Here is a 21,225-nt window from a genome sequence, read left to right on the forward strand (position 1 = left end):
TAGCATGTGGAAGTTCCCAGGTTAGGGGTCAAATGGGGACTGCAGCTGCCTACTTATACCACAGCCACAGCAACTCCAGATCCGAGCCACATCTGTGACCTATACCATAGCTCACGGCAACGCTAGATCCATAATCCACTGAGCAGGGCCAGGGATGGATCTTTCATCCTCCTGGATACTAGTTAGGTTCGTTCCTGTTGAGTCATGACAGGAACTCCCTGTTTTGTAATTTTCTTATTTTAGTTGAGGCCTTTTCTACTTATAGAAGTTCTTTTTGCATTTGCTGTAAAGTTGCTTTATAGGTGCTGAATTCTTTCAGCTTTTACTTATCTGTAAAGCTTTTGATTTCTTTATCAGATCTGAAGGAGCAGCTTGCTGGGTAGAGTATTCTTGGTTGCAAATTTTTTTTCCCTTTCTTCACTTTAAATACATTGTGCTACTCCCTTCTGGTCTGCAGGGTTTCTGCTGAAAAATCAGCTGATTGTCTTATGGGGATTCCCTTGTATGTTATTTGCTGCTTTTAATATTCTCCCTCTGTCTTTTGTTTCTTTTGGTTTGATTATTGTGTGTCTTGGCATGTTCCTCCTTGAGTTTTAATCGGTATGGGACTCTGCTTCTTGGACATGGGTGACTGTTTACTTTCCTATGTTAGGGAAGTTTTCGTTCTTATCTCTTCAGATATTTTCAGACCCTTTCTCTCCCTCTCCTCCTTCTGAGATCCCTATACAGTGAATGTTCACTTGTATGTTGTTGTCCCAGAGGTCTCTTAACTGTCCTCATTTCTTTTCATTCTTTTCTTGATTCTGTTCTGTGGGAGTGTTTTCCACCACCTTTTCTTCTAGCTAACTTATACGTTTTCCCTCATTTATTCTGCTTTGATTTCTTCTGGTATAGTTTTCATTTTAGTTCTTTCAGTGTTTTTATATTTTATAAGTCTTTACTAAAAACTTTTTGTGGAGTTCCCATCGTAGTGCAGTGGAAACAAATCCAACTACCATGAGGCTGCAGGTTTGATCCCTAGCCTCGCTCAGTAGGTTACGGATCTGGTGTTCCCATGAGCTGTGGTGTAGGTCGCAGACGTGGCTTGGATCTGCTGTTGCTGTGGCTGTGGTGTAGGTTGGCAGCTACAGCTCAGATTTGACCCCTAGCCTGGGAACTTCCATATGCTGTGAAAAAAAAAAAAAAAAAGGCAAAAGACAAGAAAAACCTTTTTGAAACTTCTCATGCTGTGTATCCATTCTTCTCCTGACTTCTTGGATCGTTTTTATGATCATTACTCTTTTTCCAGTAGATCGACTCCACTTCACTTAGTTGTCCTTCCGAAGTTTTAACCTTGTTCCTTCATCTGGAACATATTCCTTTGCCGTCTCATTTTGTTTAAATTTCTATTTGTGTTGTTATGTACATAGTATCTTAGTTATGATTCTTGACCTTGAAGAAGTGACCCTCTGTAGGAGATGTCCTTTGTGTCCCAGCAGTACACTCCCCTCTTGTCACCCAAGAGCCAGGCCCCAGGTGGTCCCAGGATAGCTTCTGACCTGTGAACTCAGTCTTGCAGGCTGCAGGATCATTTTTACTTGCTTCTGGTGTCTGTCCCCTGATGGGTGAGGCTAGTTTTGAAGTTTGTCCAGGCCTCCTGTGGGATGTCTGCCCACTGGTAGCTGGAGCTAGGGCCATGTAAAGGGGCCTGAATGGAGGTGGCTGTGGGCTCACGAAGCCTTTAGGTTACCTTCTGCTGATGGGTGGGGCTGTATTCCCACCCTGTTGGTGTTTTGGCCTGAGACACCCCAGCATTGGACCTTACGGGCTGTTTGGTGGTGGTAGATCTCCCGACATGGCTGCCTCTAGCCAGAGTTCCCGTAGGTCCCTGTTAGGTCTGCCACCAGCTTTTATGATGCAAGAAAGAGCCACAGTTTCCCTCCCCTCCCCAGGAGACTCCAAGACCAGCAGGTAGGTATGGCCCAGGCCCCTGTGTATATTCACTGCTTTTGTGCTGGGACCCAGTGTGTGCAGGCCCTTGTGTGTGACCTCGAGGAGTAGAGAGTCTCTCCCCCTCAGTCTTGTGGTGCTCCTGCAGTCGAGCCCTGCTGGCCTTCAAAGCCAAATGCTCTCGGGGCTCCTCCTCATGCCAGATCCCTAGGCTGGGGAGCCGAGTGTGGGGCTCAGAGTTCTCACTCCTGTTGGAGAACTTCCGTGGTATAATTATTCTCCAGCTTGTGGGTCGCCCATCAGGGGTATGGGATTTGACTGTGTCACGAGTGCACCTCCTGACATTTCACTCTTTCTTCCTCGTATCTCTGGAGGGGGGGGTATCTTTTTTTTTTTTTTGGCAGATTCTGGTTTTGTGTTTTTTGATTTTTTTTTGGCCATGCCTATGGCATGGAGAAACCCAGGCTAGGGATCGAACCTGCGCCATAGCGGCAACCTGAGTCACAGCAATGACAGTACTGGATCTCTTAACCCCACTAGGCCATCAGGGAACTCCTGCTAGGATTTTTGTATTCTTTTTCTTTATTTTTAGTCTTTAGGGCCACACCTGTGGCATATGGAAACTCCCAGGCTAGGGGTTGAATGGGAGCTGTAGCCTCTGGTCTACACCACAGCCACAGCAACATGGGATCTGAGCTGAGTCTGTGACCTACACCACAGCTCATGGCAACGCTGGATCCTTTAGCCTACTGCAAGAGGCCAGGGGTTGAACCCATGTCCCCATGGATACTAGTAGGGTCCTTACCAATGAGCCGCAATGGGAACTCCCTTCCAGACTCTTTTATTGATGGTTGTTCAGCAGTTAGTTGTGTTTTTGGTGTGTTTTTCAAAGGAGGTGAGTTCAAGGTCCTCCTACTCCACTATCTTGTGCCCAACCCTCCTCTTGCTTTTCATTATGAGCTGAGAGCTTGAGATTCAGTGTAGAACCAGGCAGATGAATCCCTGATTTCATGGAGCTCATTTTCTGTTGGATGCCATGTTCAGAAGCACTGTATACAACACAGTGACTCAAGGTGATGTGGGCTGTGTCTAAAAATTCTTGAAAGGCCAAATGGTTTCCAAATGATTGCATGTGAAAACAAAACTCAAGAATATCTGAAAAGATGGGCTGAGGACAGGCAAGTCTGAAGGTTTACTGTTTTGTCAGGTCTTTTCCATGAATCTGTGTTTGTCGTTATGCTAGTATCATTCTGTTTTGATTACTATAGCTATACAGTTAAGGTTTTTTGTTTTTTTGCCACGCCCTCAGTATGTGGAAACTTTGAGGCCAAGAATTCAACTCATGCCATAGCAGCAGCCCAGGTTGCTGCAGTGACAGTGTTGGATCCTTAACCTGCTGCACCACAAGAGAATTCCCTATAGTGAGTTTTGAAATAGGGAAGTGTGTATCCTTCAACTTTGTTCATCTTTTTCAATATTATTTTCAAGATTATTATTTCAAGAGGTATTCAAGGGCTCTTTCAATTCCATATGAATTTAATTGATTTTTCCATTCCTGAGAAAAGCCTGTGGCAGTTTTTTATTTTTAATTTTTTTAAGGCTGCACCTGCAGCATATGGAAGTTCCTGGCCTAGGGGTTGAATTGGAGCTGCAGCTGCCAGCCTGTGCCACAGCCACAGCCACAGCAATGGCTGATGCACGCCGCATCTGCAGCCTGTGCCACAACTTGTGGCGTTGCTAGATCCTTAACTCACTGAGCGAGGCCAGAGATCAAATCTGCATCTTCATGGAGACTGTGTCTGGTTCTTAACTGCTGAGCCACAACGGGAACTCCACCCATTGCAGTTTTGGTGGAGATTGCATTGAGCTGTAGATCACTTCCGTGCATCTGTGAACTTGGGGTGTGTTCCTATTGATTTATGTCTTCTTTAATTTCTTTCAGCAATGTCTTAATGTTTCCATTGTGTAAGTCATTCATTTCCTAGGTTAAATTTGTTTCCAGATATTTTATTCTTTTGGAAACTATTTTCTTTATTTTCTTTCAGGTTGTTCACTGTTGGTTTCTGGAAATGTAACAGAGTTTTTTGTGTTGATCATAGACCCCTATAACTTTGACAGACTTGTTCATTAGCTGTAGTGTCTTTTTTGTTTTGTTTTGTTTTTCGATTCTTTGGGATTTTCTGTATTTAGGATATGTCACCTACAAATACAGATAGTTTTTCTTTCCAGTTTGGATGCCTTTCATTTTTTTTTTCTTGACTAATTTCTCTGGCTAGAATATCTAGTCCTATGGCATTTTTGAATTGTGTTGTTCAGATTTCAGAGTCCTGTGAGTAAAGATTCACTTTCCGGGAGTTCCCGTAGTGGCGCAGTGGTTAACGAATCCGACTAGGAACCATGAGGTTGCGGGTTCGGTCCCTGCCCTTGCTCAGTGGGTTAACGATCCGGCGTTGCCGTGAGCTGTGGTGTAGGTTGCAGACGTGGCTCGGATCCCGCGTTGCTGTGGCTCTGGCGTAGGCTGGTGGCTACAGCTCCGATTCAACCCCTAGCCTGGGAACCTCCATATGCCGCGGGAGCGGCCCAAGAAATAGCAACAACAACAACAACAAAAGACAAAAAAAAAAAAAAAAGAAAGATTCACTTTCTTTTATTCCCCTTATGTGCTCATCGCTGCGCCCCTTAGGCTAGGGGACAGGAGGAGACCTTGATTTACCAAGATGTATACAGGGAAGGAACCATTCTACCAGATGAAATTGCAGTACTATTACCAAAGAAGGGGAGATGGTGCCCAGTAGTTAAAAAACCAACCAACAAACCAACCAACCATTGACTCCAAGGCCCATATTTGGTCCGTATTGGTTTTGGCAAATCCAGGACTAGAACCAGGCCCCTTGATTTTATAGGCAGTATTTTTGTTTAGTGTTCTAGCAGTTCTTTGTTATCCGTTAACCACAAATTAATTTTCTTAGAATGTTCAGTTCAGTAGGTTTGAATTTTCTGTGTTACCACTTGCCACACTTTAATAAGGCTGTTTTCAAGTAGCATTTTCTATTTTACAGAAAAAAATGTATTAGAGAATGTCAGATTCTTTTAAAGGTCCTTAAATTAATCCAAGAATTTATGTTCAATATGTGTATAAAGCATTTCATGTGAGGTTTTTACTCTCCATCCGGTATGAACTGCATGGCATACTTGCATTATCAAAAACTTCATTTTGGCACTCATATTTAAATGTTTCCCTAATTATTTTATTTATTCATGATATTGACTTATGAAGGGATGACCTCTTTCATTCCCAAAGTATCTCCCAAAGTATGTTGTAAATTATTTTCTTAAGAAAGAATCATTCATTCCTGAATGAGTAAGAGGTTGTATTTGAAGTGGTTAGAATGGCAGAATCTGTACAGGCAGTGCTTGGGTTCATTTCCTATCTCCAGCTCTTGGTAGCTGGCCAAGGGCTGCTTAAACCTATTTGTGCCTCACTTTTTTTCCCCTCAGAACAGTTCTGACCACTAAAATCAACACTGTGGACTGCCAGCTTGTGATGTCTTTGATCTAGAGTGGTGAGATAAGGAGGCAGCTGGCTTGGAAAAAAGAAACCTATAACCGGTTTAGAAGGAGTAGCCAGAGAGGTGGAAACAGCATAGAAAAGTGTAGACTCTCAGGAGTTCCCGTCGTGGCGCAGTGGTTAACAAATCCGACTAGGAACCATGAGGTTGCGGGTTCGGTCCCTGCCCTTGCTCAGTGGGTTGACAATCCGGCGTTGCCATGAGCTGTGGTGTAGGTTGCAGACTCGGCTCGGATCCCGCGTTGCTGTGGCTCTGGCGTAGGCCAGCGGCTACAGCTCCGATTCGACCCCTAGCCTGGGAACCTCCATATGCCGCGGGAGTGGCCCAAGACCAAGAAATAGCAAAAAGACCAAAAAAAGAAAAAAAAAAAAAAAGAAAAGTGTAGACTCTCAGAGGCTGAGTAAAGAGGGTATTTCAAAGAGGAGGGAGTTATTAGCAGTACCAGATGCTGCGGATAAGGACTGATAAGTGTCTACCAAATTTAGCAATGGGGTCACTACCTTCGGCAGAAGTATTTCAGTGGAGTGATGAGGTTGGGAGGCAGAAGTGCAATGGTTTCAGGAGGAAATTTAAGTAGAGACAGGCCATGTGTACAATTCTTTGAGAGAACTAAGGTAGGAAGAAAAGTTACAGGGTATGAGTTCATCTGGGATTTACGAAGCCCCTCCATCAATATTACACGCAGACTGTGTTTGTGTACATTTTTTTTTTTGGAGAAAAAGCCTTAAAGCTTTCATCAGTTCTTCAAAAGAGTATATAACCCCCAAAGAACCATGTCTTGCAAGGGGCCTGTAGTTGAATGATTTGGACATGTTTATGAGCACGTAGGAAAGGAACCAGCAAAGCAGGAGAGACTAGAAACTAGGAGTTGTGTCTTGAAGAACTGCAATCCCTCTGGCATAAAAGGAGATGAGATCTAGAGCATTTGGTAGAGGGACTAATTTAGATAAGAAAAAATGGGTATAGATGCATGTATATTTATAGGTAAATGGCAGGAAACTGAAGTACCTCTCTTCGTAATGTTTATTTTCTCCATTATGCAGTAGGTGAAGTGGGGTATCCCAAGAAATAAGAGAGATGGAATGTGATGTTTGAGGAAGGCAAAGGTTTGAAATAGCCATAATGAAGAGTGGGAAAGAGAAGATGTTGCTGCTTTTTCCCCTCCTGCAGCCTATGGGGAGAGCATAAAAGAGACTGAGCTGTGGTGAGGTCTTGCCAGGCAGGTGCAGTTGAGGAGACAGAGAGAGATCAGGGGAGAGTATTGGTCAGATAGGGAGGGAAGCACTGAGTTCATGGAATTGTGTCACAGAGGTGACAGAACGCGGAGGACTGGACGAAATGAGGAAGCTGAGAGATTGTGGGATTAGGACCAGGGTTCTCGCCCAAGTTTTTTTTTTATTTTTTTAAATTTTAAAAATCAGAATCACTGGTTATGTTTTTTTTAAAAAAAGATGCTGAAGTTACCTGGTGGCCTTGAGGTTGAGAACCTGTTGTTGTCACTCCTGTGGTTTGGGTTACTGCTGTGGCCCAGGTTGGATCCCTGGCCTGGGGGATTTTCACATAGTGCAGGCATGGCCCAAAACAAAAACAAAAAATCTGCAGATGCCCAGGTCTCATTCTGGATCAACTGAATCAGAATCTCTAGGAATTTGGACCAAGGCATCTTCATTTAAAAAATTCTACATATGGTTTAAAGAAAATTTTAAAATTATAGTAAAAATTTGCTCCTTCTGGTGTATAGTTCTGTGTTTTGACAAATACCTAGTGGTATCCTTTATTAGAATAGAGGGAGTTCCCTTCGTTGTGTCTTAGCAGCTGATGAACCCGACTAGGATCCATGGGGATGCAGGTTTGATCCCTGGCCTCCCTCAGTGGGTTAAGGATCTGGCGTTGCTGTGAGCTGTGGTGTAGGTCACAGATGTGGCTTGGATTCTAAGTTGCTGTGGCTGTGGCATAGGCCAGCTGTAGCTCTGATTCGACCCCTATCCTGGGAACTTCCATGTGCTACAGGTACAGGCCTAAAAAGCAAAAAAAAAAAAAAAAATGAGGAGCAGGTTTGATGAGAATGGTACATTTTTAAAAAAAGTTTTATTGAAATATAGTTAATTTACAAAGGCTGTGATAATTTCTGCTAAGGTACATTTGTTTTTGAACAACATCTGATTTCTTGTTACATTAAAGATACAGCTATGGAGTTAAGATTATTACATTGAATCAATATTTTTCCCATCCCCCCCCCCCTTTTTGTCTTATTATGGCTGCACCCATGGCATATGAAAGTTCCCAGGCTAGAGGTCATATTGGGACTGTAGCTGCTGGCCTATGCAACAGCCTCAGCAGCGTGGCATCCAAGCTGCATCTGTGAACTACACTGCAGCTCGAGGCAACACCAGGTTGCCGTAACCCACTGAGTGAGGCCAGGGATCAAATCCACGTCCTCATGGATGTCAGTCAGGTTCATTACTGCTGAGTCACAGTGGGAACTCCCTTCCCATCCCTTTTTTGAAGTCTGGATCAACAATGGGCCTACTTTTTAGTAAAGAGCCAGGTAGTAAATACATTAAGCTTTGTAGACCGCATATGATATCTGTTGTGTTTTCTTTGTGTGTATTTGAGTTCCCAACTATTAAAAACAAAAAAACCATTCTTTGTGCTGTACAAAAATAGGCAAAGGCTATAGTTTGTTGACCCTTGGTAGATAATCAGCACCACACTAAATCAGGCTCTGATTTGTAGGGTTTGCTGATTCTGGAGGTGAAATACTCCTGGAGCCTGTTTCAAACTACCAATGTCATATACTGAATGCAGAGTTTGAAAGAGATATACCGTAGCAAAAAGTATTTCCACTGTATAAATATAATAGATATACATAACTTTAAATGCATAGTTAAATAAAATATAGTAGAATATTAATGAAGTGATATTTTGAGTTGAACCATTTTAATATAATTTATTTAATTGTGCATTTTTATCATTTAATTTTTTGGTAACACCCACAGCATGGGGAAGTTCTCAGGCCAGGGATCAAACCTGCACTAGAGCAGCAACTCTAGCCACTGCAGTGACAGCACCAGAACCTTAACCCACTGGGCTACAAGGGAACTCCATAATTTTTAGTAATGACCATGTATAACCGTGGTTTGCAAGTTCATGAAAATTTAACAGTCAGCTTTTGCTAGTCTGTCTGTACAAGTTGCCTTCAACATGTCATTGACATAATATTGTAAATCCACAGTACTTTAATTAAATAACAAACCAACATATCATTAAATCTAAGGCTTAGAGAGGTAAGATAATTTACCAAATATAGTTTAAGTAGCAGAACAAGGTATCTTTTATTTAACTTTTATTTTTATTGAAGGAATTCAAGTTCATAGTTTATTTTTTATTTTTATTTTTTTATTTTTTTTGTCTTTTTTCCTTTTCTCGGGCCATTCCCACGACATATGGAGGTTCCCAGGCTAGGGGTCCAATTGGAGCTGTCATTCTGGTACTCTCAGCTCTTCTAGAGAGTACTCTTTTTTTTTTTTTTTTCCCCCCCTTGGCTGCACCTGCTGCATATAGCTAGGGGTCAAATCGGAGCTGTAGCTGCTGGCATACACTACAGCCACTGCAACGCTGGATCTGAGCTGCGTCTGCAACTCTGGGTCCTTAGCTCACTGAGCTCGAAGCCAGGGATGAACCTGTGTCCTCATGGATACTAGTCCGGTTCATCACTGCTGAGCCACAAGGGGGACTCCCCCTAGAGGGTACTCTTGCTGCTCCGCTGTGTTGGCATCCATTTTCCTTGGTCCTACACCATCCTCCTTCCTGGGTTTATGTCTTCATTTTGGTAGAGAACACTGTTCAGGAGCTTCCTGAGAAAGGGTGCTAAGAGCTAAGTTGTTTGAGACCTTATGGATCTGAAAATGTCAGTTCTCGCTCATGTGTAATTGATAACGTGGCAGGGTAAATAATTCTAGGTTGAAAAACCATTTTCCCTCTGAACATGAAGGTTCTTCCTTCAGTACTGCTTTTGAGGAATCCAGAGACAGACCAGGCCTTCGTCCTTTGTGATGTCTTCCCCCCCCCTCCCCACGACAGATTTTAAGACCGTCTCTTTATTCCTAATGTGAAGTTCCAGAGATGTACCTTGGTGTGGGGCGTTTTCATTCCTTGTTGCGTGTACTCTGTGGGCACTTTCATTCTGGAAATGTATGTCCTTCATTTTTGAATTTTTTTCTTTTTTCTTTTCTTTTTCATTTCTTTTTTTGCCAAACTCGCTGCATATCAAAGTTCCCAGGCTACGGATCTAATCTGAGCCACAGTTGTGACCTATACCACAGCTGCAGCAATGCCAGATCCTTAACCCACTGCACTGAGCCGGAAATTAAACCCACAACTCAGCAGCCACCTGAGTTGCCGTAGTCGAATTTTTAACCCACTGTACCCCACTGGGAACTCCTGAAAGTTTTTCTTATTTATTTTAAATATTTCTGTTTTCTGGAACTTCTGTTAATTCAGTGTTGGCTCTTCTGGGTTTATCCTCTAATTCTGTTGTTTTTTCTCCTATTTTTCCTTAACTTTTTCTTTTTATTCTACTTCTTGGGAGATTTTCTCAACTTTATCTGCCAGCTTGTCAATTTGAGGTTTTTTAAAAAACCTCAATCATTATTTTAATATATGGGGCTTTTGTTCTTTAATGTTACATTAGTATAGATCTTGTTTATGTTTTCACAGATGTAATATTTCATTTTCTATTTCTGATAGAGTTTTTTTGGTGTATCTGTGACGTTTTCTTCTTAAATTCTTTGTTTTCTCCTAAGTTCTTTTATTTATTTATTGTAGTGTTCCTCATATATTATCATTTTTCTTCTTTTTTAAAAAAATCCTAAAAACACATAACAAAATTTCTCATTTTAACAATTTTAAGTGTGTGGTTATGTGGTATTAAGTATATTCACATTGCTGTGTGACAGCCATCACCTCCAGAACTCCTTTATCTCACCTGCGGAAATGTACCCAGTAAACACTAACTCCCTACCCTCCCCCACCAGCCCCTGGCAACCGCCATCCTGCTTTTCGTCGCTATGAACATGACTACTCGTTACCTCATGTAAGAAGAGCTATACAGTATTTGTCCTTTTGTGACTGCCTTATTTTTTTTGAGGTTCTTCTTCTTGAATATATGTCTTCAAGATTTGTCCATTCTGAGCATGTCACAATTTTCTTCCTTTTTAAAAGGTTTTTGTTTTTTTTTTTTGTTTTTTTTTGTCTTTTTGCTATTTCTTTGGGCTGCTCCCGCGGCATATGGAGGTTCCCAGGCTAGGGGTCCAATCGGAGCTGCAGCCACCGGCCTACGCCAGAGCCACAGCAACGCTGGATCCGAGCCGCGTCTGCAACCTACACCACAGCTCACGGCAACGCCGGATCATTAACCCACTGAGCAAGGGCAGGGACCGAACCCACAACCTCATGGTTCCTAGTCGGATTCGTTAACCACTGCTCCATGACGGGAACTCCCCCCCTTTATTTTTAATATCATAGTCTGGAAGCAAAGTATAGGTAATGTTTTACATAATTTACATGGGGAGGGGCATTAGCTACCAGAGAATGCAAAATGTTTAGTTTGAAGACTCAGGTTAATTTAGTAGAACTAAATTTGAACATTCTTCGGGTTTTTGGAATAATGAGTTATCTTGAAATGTATTCTTTTGGAATATAAACTCCATAATTATAATGGTTCTATCTAGTTCATTGCTGTATTCTCAGCTTTAAGAACATAGGAGATATTCAGAAAATAGTTGTTTAATGTATGTATGGCATGATGAAAGATAAGAAAGTAGAAATAGGCCAGTATTTCACTCATTTTTGTTTGAGATTATATAAACGTTCCTTCTCATTAATCTTTCAGTTTCTTCATTTATTTATCTGCATAGAAACATAGATTCCTGTTTTGTTTAATGGCTTATATCCCCTTGCTGTTGTTAATGTATTACTTCTCCAGTTGTTCCAGATTTGGTGTCAGGAGCCTCCTCAAGTTGCCTTCTTATTTTTTTTTGTTGTTGTTGTTCGTTTTTTTTTTTTTTTAATCATGGCCCCTTATTCTTTGGTATTTGGTTACTTTTTGGCATAATATGATGTTCCAGGTTCATTTGGTACTTGCTCTGCCCCACCCCAGCCATTTCTCCAAAGAGCCCTGGTTCCTTTTGGTAGAGAATGGCTTTAGAAACCAAGACGTGGATGCTAGGTGTGCATATTAGGATTGTGCTGATCCCAGGAACTCTCAGGGGACAGAGCTAGGAAATAGGTGTATTCTCTGTAAGTACAGACATTTATATCCATTCTGTCTGCCTGTCTGTCTGTCTGTCTGTCAGATTCCATGAGTTCATATCAGTAGTCACAATTACAGCCCAAACCAGAGGATTCAGTCTGTTTTGTTGTTGTTTTACCTTTTCATAGCTGTAACTCCTTTTACAAAGACTATGAGAAACCCAGACCCTGTTATTTTTAGTAGTTGTATTGGATCCACCCTCTCTATTTACCTAATCTTTTACAGCTGTTGCTGCATGCCACCACCTCCCATCCTCTGCCCAGTTAGAAGCTCTTTTCATCCTTATCTGGCTGTGCCCCACTTTGTTGGGATGCCCACTTCCTAGGACTGTGTCCTTGTTGGCTTGGTCTCCGGCACTCTGTGCCACCTGGGCCCCATGCCACTGCCCTTCTTCCTCACTCAGCTTCAACACCCATGCCAAGCTACCCTGGTGAGGGCCCCTTCCTTGCCCCTGTAGACAGACATAGTTCTCCCTCACCTGCTTGGGGCTCTGACCTCGCCTCTTGGTCATCATGACCAGCCCCCACTTAATGGCTTTGGGACTGAATTGTTTGTGAAGGGGCTTCATGTTGTCTTGTGAGAGAGAAATTTTTTGGACATCTGTTCAGATTTAAAAGTATTTTATTGAAAGGCAAAAAACTCAAATAGCTTGACTATTTCATTTTCTCAGGCAGTTATTGGTAGTGTGCTAAAAGGATTCTTTCCTTGGCTAATGTCTAAGATTAACCATAAAGTAACAGTCAGTTTGATTTATAATTATTTGAATCTTAATGTACATTGGTTAATGAGCTGTGTTTGAGGAAATTAGAAAACAAATAATAATCTACATCTACAAATTAATAATATTCATTTTTTCTAGCTCTTCCACCAAAGCCACCTAAGCCAGTGACTTCAGCCGTGACAAATGGAATGAAGGATGGTTCTAGTTCTCTTCAGGATGCAGAATGGTACTGGGGGGATATTTCAAGGTAACTGGAATGCTAATAATTGAGCGACGTTTTAGAAAAGAACCTTTGAGATTAGTAGTTAAAATAAGACTTTTTTTTTTTTTTTTTTCTTTTGGCTATGCCTGCAGCATGAGAGAGAGTTCCCAGGCCAGGGATCAAACTGTGCCACAGCAGCTACCCGAGCCGCTGTAGTGATAGTGCCAGATCCTTAATCCGATGTACCTCAAGGGAACTCCAAAAATAAAACTTTTTAATTGCCCTACTAGTTGTTATTTAAAAATTATCATTTTAAAAATTGTGTGAGAAAACATTTCAAAAGTTTCTAAATGCTTTTTTTTTCTTTCATCCAAAAAAAGTGATGAGAAAATCTTTAAATTATGGGTGTAGAAAATCTTTAAATTAATACTGTATTGAGGGTAGATTTATTTATTTATTTATTTGTTTGCTTTTTTTTAGGGCCGCACCCATGGCATGTGGAAGTTCCCAGCCTAGGGGTTGAATTGGAGCTACAACTGCTGGCCTACATCACAGCCACAGCAATGCCAGATCCGAGCCATGTCTGTGACCTACACCATAAGCTCACGGCAACGCCAGATCCCTGACCCACTGAGTGAGGCTGGGGATTGAACCCGCATCTTCATGGCTGCCAGTCTAATTTGTTTCCACTGCGCCACAATGGGAACTCCCAAGGGAAGATTTTTGAATAAATGAAGCTTATACATTTAGGATTAAAGATATTTATTGGTGGAGTTATGATAAATATCTTATTTTGAAAAACAGCATTCTAGGACAGATTTGCTTTTTGGGTAAAATGTGGTTTTGAAAAATTTCAAACCTAGAGAGGGAAAAAAAAATATATATATATTTTTAAATTTGAACATTGTATTTTCTTGTTTTTAAGAGTCCTATCCATTTCTGCCAAATGAGATTCCAGGTTGATGCTGTATTCCTCAACGTGCTTGTCTTTTTTTTCTCTTACCTGTTTTCTCCCGGTGCCAAAGTAGCACTCATTTTTCCCCCCTTATCATTGTAGCCATCTTTAGCCATCTGTCCAGTTCGGTGGCGTGGAGCACAGTCACACAGTTGTTTGACCATCACCATTATCCGTATCTGGAACTCATCTTCCCAAAGTGAAGCCTACACCCTTTAAACATTAACCCCCCTTTTCCCCTGTTCTCCTTAACCCCTGGCATCCACCATTTGACTCTTCTAGATACCTCATATAAGTGGAATCATGTAATATTTGTCCTTTTGTGTTTGGCTAATTTCACTTAGCATGTCTTCAGGATTCATCCGTGTTGTAGCATGTGTCAGAATTTCCTTCCTTTTTAAGGCTGAATAATACTCTGTTATATGTACATGCCACATTTTAATTTATTCATTTATCTGGACTTTTTTTTAATAGTAGGAGATTTTATTTTATTATTATTATTTTTTTTCTGTTTCTTCGGCCGCTCCCTCGGCATATGGAGGTTCCCAGGCTAGGGGTTCAATTGGAGCTGCAGCCGCCGGCCTGCGCCAGAGCCAAAGCAGCTCGGGATGCGAGCCACATCTGTAACCTACACCACAGCTCACGGCAATGCCGGATCCTTCACCCACTGAGCGAGGCCAGGGATTGAACCCGCAACCTCATGGTTTCTAGTCGGATTCGTTAACCACTGAGCCACAATGGGAACTCCTGGACATTTGGTTTTGATGAACATTTGGATTGTTCATCAGCTTTTGGCTGTTGTTAATACTGTTGCTATGAGCATTGCTGTAGAAATATTTGTTCAAGTTTCTACTTTCAGTTCTTTGAGTATGTACCCAAAAGTGGAATTTCTGGGTCATATGGTAATTGTATGCTTAATTTTTTGAAAAAGATTTAATATACTTTATATTAAAATTGACCAGAAAGTTTTTATTTTAGCATTGTACACTAATACATTTAAATACTACTTAATTAACATATATATATATATAATTTTTTAAATCTTCTTTGGCCACCCTGTGTTATATGGAGTTCCTGGGCCAGGGATCAGATCCAAGTCACAAGTGTGCCCTCTGCACAGCTGTGGCAGTGCTGGATCCTTTAACTCACTGTCCTGGGCTGGGGATCAAACCTGTGTCCTGGTGCTGCAGAGATCCACCCATCCCATTGCACCACAGCAGGAACTCCAGCTTAATTTATATTCATGTGTAAGACCATGTGATTCTGTAATTCAAAATTCTTTTATACCTTGCTGTTTTCTTTGAGTTTTCTAGTGTTATTCCTTAATGTCCTAAGCCAACTCTGCAGAAGGAATTTATTATCAATAAAAATTCAAATTGGAGAATATTGTATTGAAAGGTTGTGAACTGAGTGAATTATCCCACCTCTGATCTGACAGAGCTGCCACTGTTGCCTAATCTTCCTAAACAGCTGCTGTATTTTCCTTGAAACTCTGTAAGTTCATACCTGCCTAAGGAAGCCCTAAAGGCTTAATGGAAACGCTGTTCACTACTGACAGTTGAAATCCGGTGCAGTTTAAGCATCGAATACCCTTCTTTGATTGCATAACACTGAAAATCAGAATAGAAAGAACATGTCTGGGGAGGAGCTAAATGACCTCTGACAGACCCCATGAGTCTATAACCTGGGACGTACCCACCTCCCAGCGAGTCTTTGTAATAACTTGTGAAGTGAACCACCAATACGTAGGTTTTTTCACTTTCACTGTAATTCTGTTCTTTAGGGAGGAGGTAAATGACAAATTACGGGACATGCCAGATGGTACCTTCTTGGTCAGAGATGCCTCAACAAAAATGCAGGGAGATTACACTTTGACTTTGAGGTGAGTGTTTTTCAGCGTTTTGGCTAGTGTTCTACTGGCATTGTTTATTTTGGGGTATACAGAGATTCCTGTATTTTATTTGTCTTTATATACACATTTTTCGTGTTTTTGCTTAATTTAGATACATAATTTTTAGTTGTTTGACCTTTTTCTATATATTAAATATTTAAATGTCAATAAAAAAGGCAAAAATTTTTTTATTTTTATGTAGCCAGTAAAACAAAAAAGCTTAGAATTCCTAAAGGTAAGGAAATGAGAAGAAATGGACATCACGGGCACAGCCTAAGTTTATTAATGATATGTTGGGAATCCACCCGACTGGTAACTCTGTTACTTGCCTCAGTGCAGACTTCAGCGTGTGAAACTCAACATGCTTTAGGCTGATGAGGGTACGTAGAAGTAAAGCAGTTCTCAGCCGGTGTCCTGCTGTCCATGTCGGCGTAGTAGAATCTCATAGGTGAATGGATAACCCTTTATGCTCACAAAGATGGGATGTGTATCTAAATAGGTTAGGAAAACTGCCTTAGATCTTTGCAAATTTAACAATTAACATAGCCTAAGGACGATAAGGTCTTAACGTGATTTTTTTTTAAAGAGACTATCTAAAGAAGAAAAGAACAGTAGCAACAGTAACAAATTCCTTATACTACGCATTTTACATGCAGTATCTATTTATTCTTAGAACAACCTGATGAGGTAGGTATTATTAATAGTTCCGTTTTATAGAATGAGGCAACTGAAGCTTTACATGGTTAAGAAACTTGTCCTAAAAACATAGCTAGTAAAGTTGCAAAGGACAGGTTCACATCCAGATGTATCTGTCTCTTCACCGTCTTTCCAGCCTAGTAGCTCTAGGAAACATAATCCCATATTTTATGTTAGAAATTTGGGGTTACCATGTTAGTTTCTGGTAAAGACATTGAGAAGTTAATACTTTAGGACTTGGGTTGTGTGAGGAACAGTGTTCTACAGTGATTCGTTCAGTGTAGTTTCTGCCCGTTCTAGTCGGGCTTCTGTCTCTACCACTCTTCGTGGACTGCTGCACCAGTGGCTGCTTTTCTCTTCTTACCTTACCTGATTCTTCGCAGCATTAGTCACAGACACTCCTTAGAAACAACTTACTGTCTTGGCTGTTGGGACATCACACTCCTGATTTTAGGCCACTCCATCGCTCAGTATTCCAGGGTTCAGACTTTTGAGCCTCCTTCTCTTTTCTGTATTCATTCTCTCAAGGTGAAGCTGTCCTGTCCCCTGGCTATAACATGCAGCTACATGGTGATGATTCATCAACTTTCTGAACCCCAGATGCATATATCTGGTTGCCTCTTAGGTAACTAGGGAACATAACTAATTTTAATGTAATCAAATCAGAATTCTTGATTTCTAACCCAACTCCCCCTACCCCAACTGCTTCTCTTCCAGTCTTTCATTTTAAGAAATAGAACCACCATCTCTGCAGTTATTACAGCCACGAATCTTTTTTCCCTCTCTTTCCCTCAGTGTCGCATCCGGCCCTTCAATCCATCATTAAACAAGTCCTGCCTACTCTGCCTCCAAATCTACATTGATAATTTTTTTTTTTTTTTGTCTTTTTGCCATTTCTTGGCCTGCTTCCACGGCATATGGAGGTTCCCAGGCTAGGGGTCTAATCGGAGCTGTGGCCGCCAGCCTACACCACAGCCACAGCAACATGGGATCCGAGCCGCGTCTGCAACCTACACCACTGTCCACATCAACGCCAGATCCTTAACCCACTGAGTGAGGCCAGGGATGGAATCTGCAACCTCATGGTTCCTAGTCGGATTCGTTAACCACTGAGCCATGACGAGAATTCCTACGTTCATACTCTTTTCACACTTTTCTACCATCCAAATCTAAGCCACTATCTTCTTTTTTTTGGCGGGGCGGGGGGGGAGGTCTTTTTAGGGCCACACCTGTGGCGTATATGGAGGTTCCCAGGCTAGGGGTTATATTGGACCTCCAGCCACCAGCCACAGCCACAGCCATGCAGGATCTGAGCCACGTCTGTGACCTACACCACAGCTCACAGCAATGCCAGATCCTTAACTCACTGAGCGAGGCCAGGGATCAAACCTGCAACTTCATGGTTACCAGTCAGATTTGTTTCCACTGGGCCACAATGGGAACTCCTAAGCCACTCTCTTCTTGCTTGATATTTTGGATATGTAGAAAGTGGGAGAGGAGGCTGCAGGATGAGGTAATCATGATAGCGAGGTGAGGAATTTCAGAGCCCTGTTCTGTGAGATGCAGTCCCATTTGGCTGGCGCGTAATCTTTTTAAGGAGGAAACAGTGGCAGGATAGAAGGTTGGGAAGGTCATGTTGAAGAGGACCTCGTGTTCTAAAATGCGGGGTTTGCATTTATGTCATAGGCAGGCAGGAGGAACCGTTTCATTTTTTCAGCAGGGAAAATATATGTGGTCTGAAATACATGATCGGACTGTCTTTGAAGGGAAAGAATGAGAGGATAGATTCTCATAAAGAGAAGGCTGTTATGAATTGAGAGGTAATGATGGCCCAGAATTAGATTTATTCTTTAATCATTTAATAATATTTATTGGGTGCCCACAACGGTCTAGGAGAAGGAAATGATGAACAGGCCAAACTTGGTCTCTTGTCCATGGTGTTCATGTGTTGGGGTGGGGTCTGTAAACGAGGAGAGGGAGGCAAAATAAACACAGAAAATAAATGCGGCAGAGTTACTTTGCTGTGGCCCCGAAACTAACACAATATTGTAAATCAGCTACAGTCAAATTAGAAAAAAAGCAAGGAGATAATCTCACAGTGTGTGAAGTGCTTACGTAGGGAAGAGATACGGTTATATAACAGAATACGAGGAAAGGGGATTTCAGATAGTTTTGAGAAGGAGGACCTCTCTGAAGATACGATCTCCAAAAGTTGAAGGATTACAAACAGCCAGCCAGGGAGTTCCCGTTGTGGCGCAGCAGAAACGAATCTGACTAGTAACCATGAGATTGCGGGTTCAATCTCTGGCCTCACTCAGTGGGTTAAGGATCTGGCATTGCCGTGAGCTGTGGTGTAGGTCGCAGACACAGCTTGGATCTGATGTTGCTATTCTGTGGTGTAGGCTGGCAGCTGTAGCTCCGATTCAACCCCTAGCCTGGGAACTTCCATGTGCCATGAGTGGGGACCTCAAAAAGACCAAAAAAAAAAAAAAAAAAAAAGAGCCAGCCAGAAAAGTGTTTCAGGAGAGGGAACATAACATGCAAAGACAACGATCCTGGAAAGATTTGGTAGATCCAGGGAATGCAGAAACTGCTGTGCCCGGCTTACAGTGTGAACTCCAGAGAAGTAGGAGATGAAGGTGAGAGTGAGAAGGAGCCAGATGCAGGCGCCTAATGAACCATGGCAAGGAATTTGAACTTTATTTTTAAGTGTAGAAAAAATTAATAAAAAGTTTTAAGCAGGCGAGCAACATGATCAAAAGATTGAATACACTATTACCTAGGATGGTGACTCTAGGAAAGGGGTTGAGAAATCAAAGGAAGGGGCAATGTGGAGCTGAGGGCTGAAAGGATTTTGAAATAGAATAGGTATGAGGATACAGGGGAGTTAAGTGACTGTGGTTTGAACCTGCTGGGCTTAGAATGAATGTGCCATTAATAGAAATAGTAGAGTCGGGAGTTCCTGTTGTGGCTCAGCAGAAACAAAGCTGACTAGGATCCGTGAGGATGTGCGTTTGATCCCTTGCTCAGTGGGTTGAGGATCTGGGCGTTGCCGTGAGCCGTAGTATAGTTTGCAGACGGGGCTGTGGCTGTGCTCTAGGTTGGCAGCTGCAGCTCCTATTCGACCCCTAGTCTGGGAACTGCTATATGCCTCGGGTGTGGCCCTAAGAGCAAAAAAAAAAAAAAAAAAAAAGAAAAAAGAAAAAAAAAAGAAAAAAAGAGTCAGGAGCAGTTTTGTTGTTGTTGTTGTTGTTTTAGGGCTGCACCCTCAGCATATGGAGGTTCCCAGGCTAGAGGTCGAATCAGAGCTGCAGCTGCCAGCCTACACCACAGCCACAGCAATGCCAGATCTGAGCTGTGCCTGCAACCTACACCACAGCTCATGGCAGTGCCAGATCCTTAACCCACTGACCGAGGCCAGGGGTCAAACCCATGTCCTTATGGATGCTAGTCGGATTCATTAATTGCTGAGTCACGACAGGAAGTCCAGGAGCAGTTGATTTTTAGCTGTTCCAAAACTTCCATGTAAAAATATATCTAGAATGTGGCTAGAAATGTAGGTTTAATGCTTAGAAGAGAGTATAGGGCCAGAAAAAGATTCAGGAACCATCTACATAGAATAATTGGAGTTCTAAGGAAAGAGTATGTAGAGGGGGAAAAGGATAGAGGCTGAAGGCAAAGTTTGTTGAGGGAATAAATGTGTTCAACAGCAGGGTGGAGGCAGAGGAGGAGCAGTCTGAGGTTGAGAAGAGAGTCATGTCATAGAAATCATGGGAGGATGAAATACTAAAAAGGAAGCAGGGGCGGGAGGAAGGAAGAGAGTGTGGCAGTTTCAGTCACAGCAAAGAATCTGAGCCTGCCTTGGAGGGAGCAGAGTCTGAATTTGGTAAAAGTCATTGGTCACCCTCAAATGAGTAGAAAGAGCGTGAAATCCGACTGCAGAGTAGGTGATGAGGAAGTAGAGGTTTTTCAGTTCAATAACCTTATTTATGTATTTATTTATGTATTTATTTATTTATTTATTTATTTATTTATTGTCTTTTCTAGGGCCTCACGCAAGGAAATAACCATTTTTAGAATCAGTGAATAGTGTTTATTATAGAAGATCTAGATGGTTAGCAATATCTAGAAATCTGATATATGCCAAGAATTGGGCCAGGTGCTGAGCTATAACAAGGAGTAACATGATTCTTCTGTTCAAGAAGATTATAGTGAGGAGAGATGTAATTAAAAATTCACCGTCCTCTCTTTACTCCTGTCTTTGCTCCTCTCCTCCTCTGCTTAGAATCCATGGTCCACTATTCATATTACCCTGTGATTATGTTCTCTCTCCAAACTTGCTCCTCTCTCCCTTCGTTATAGTCGCCTAACTATACTCCAACATTTGTTAAATTCCACTTGCCGTCTTTTTTTTTTTTTTGCCTATAGCTGGGTAGCTAAATGTGGAGCAAAATACACCATGCTGACTGGTTTTACATTAAATCCGCGACTCCTAACCTTAAGTGGGTCTTTAGTACTCGTGGCTGAATTTGCATTTCTGCAGGCCATTTGCTCTCTCACTTTTCTAGATGACAATTTCACGTATTCTTATTTTCTCTTCAAATCAGTAACCCATCTCCCCACTTTTAAATAAGGAAGTTGCTGCCTGTTTCTCTGAGGACATGGGAGCAATTAGCAGAGATCTAATTCCATCATACTTCTGTTGCCACAGCTATTAATGCGAATGTGAATAGTCTGCCTTTCTCCTGGTCCAGTGCATGACTCTTCGTGTCCTTTTCAAGGATTCACTTGTGGGCTGGATCCCATCCCATTCTTCTCACCTACTCAAGGACATCACCCTGGGAGCTGTCTTGTCTTTTCTTTTGGATCAACAGTTTTTGTCTCTCTACTGAGACATTCCAGTCGGCATATAAATACGTTGTATTGTCTCATTTAAGAATAATCAAGAA

At 41.9% G+C, this 21,225-nt stretch overlaps 1 protein-coding gene across 7 annotated transcripts in view; it reads left to right on the top strand.

Moving 5' to 3' along the window:
* PIK3R3 (phosphoinositide-3-kinase regulatory subunit 3) overlaps window positions 1-21,225 on the top strand; it is a 132,790-nt gene that overhangs the window by 72,397 nt on the left and 39,168 nt on the right. For all 7 annotated transcript variants that reach the window (XR_014808418.1, XR_014808419.1, XR_014808420.1 and 4 more), the window contains exons 2-3: window positions 12,671-12,779; window positions 15,473-15,571. Coding sequence is in view for 2 of the 7 variants with exons in the window: in XM_013999442.3 (XP_013854896.1) it covers window positions 12,671-12,779; window positions 15,473-15,571 (208 nt within the window). In the remaining 5 variants the exon portion in view is untranslated. The remainder of the gene's footprint in view (window positions 1-12,670; window positions 12,780-15,472; window positions 15,572-21,225) is intronic.

The sequence above is a fragment of the Sus scrofa genome, chromosome 6 (assembly GCF_054392235.1).
Source record: "Sus scrofa isolate SSC_HxYL_T2T_F1_AM1 chromosome 6, Sscrofa_HxYL_maternal_Yorkshire_Landrace_v2.0, whole genome shotgun sequence".
NCBI classification, from domain to species: Eukaryota; Metazoa; Chordata; class Mammalia; order Artiodactyla; family Suidae; genus Sus; species Sus scrofa.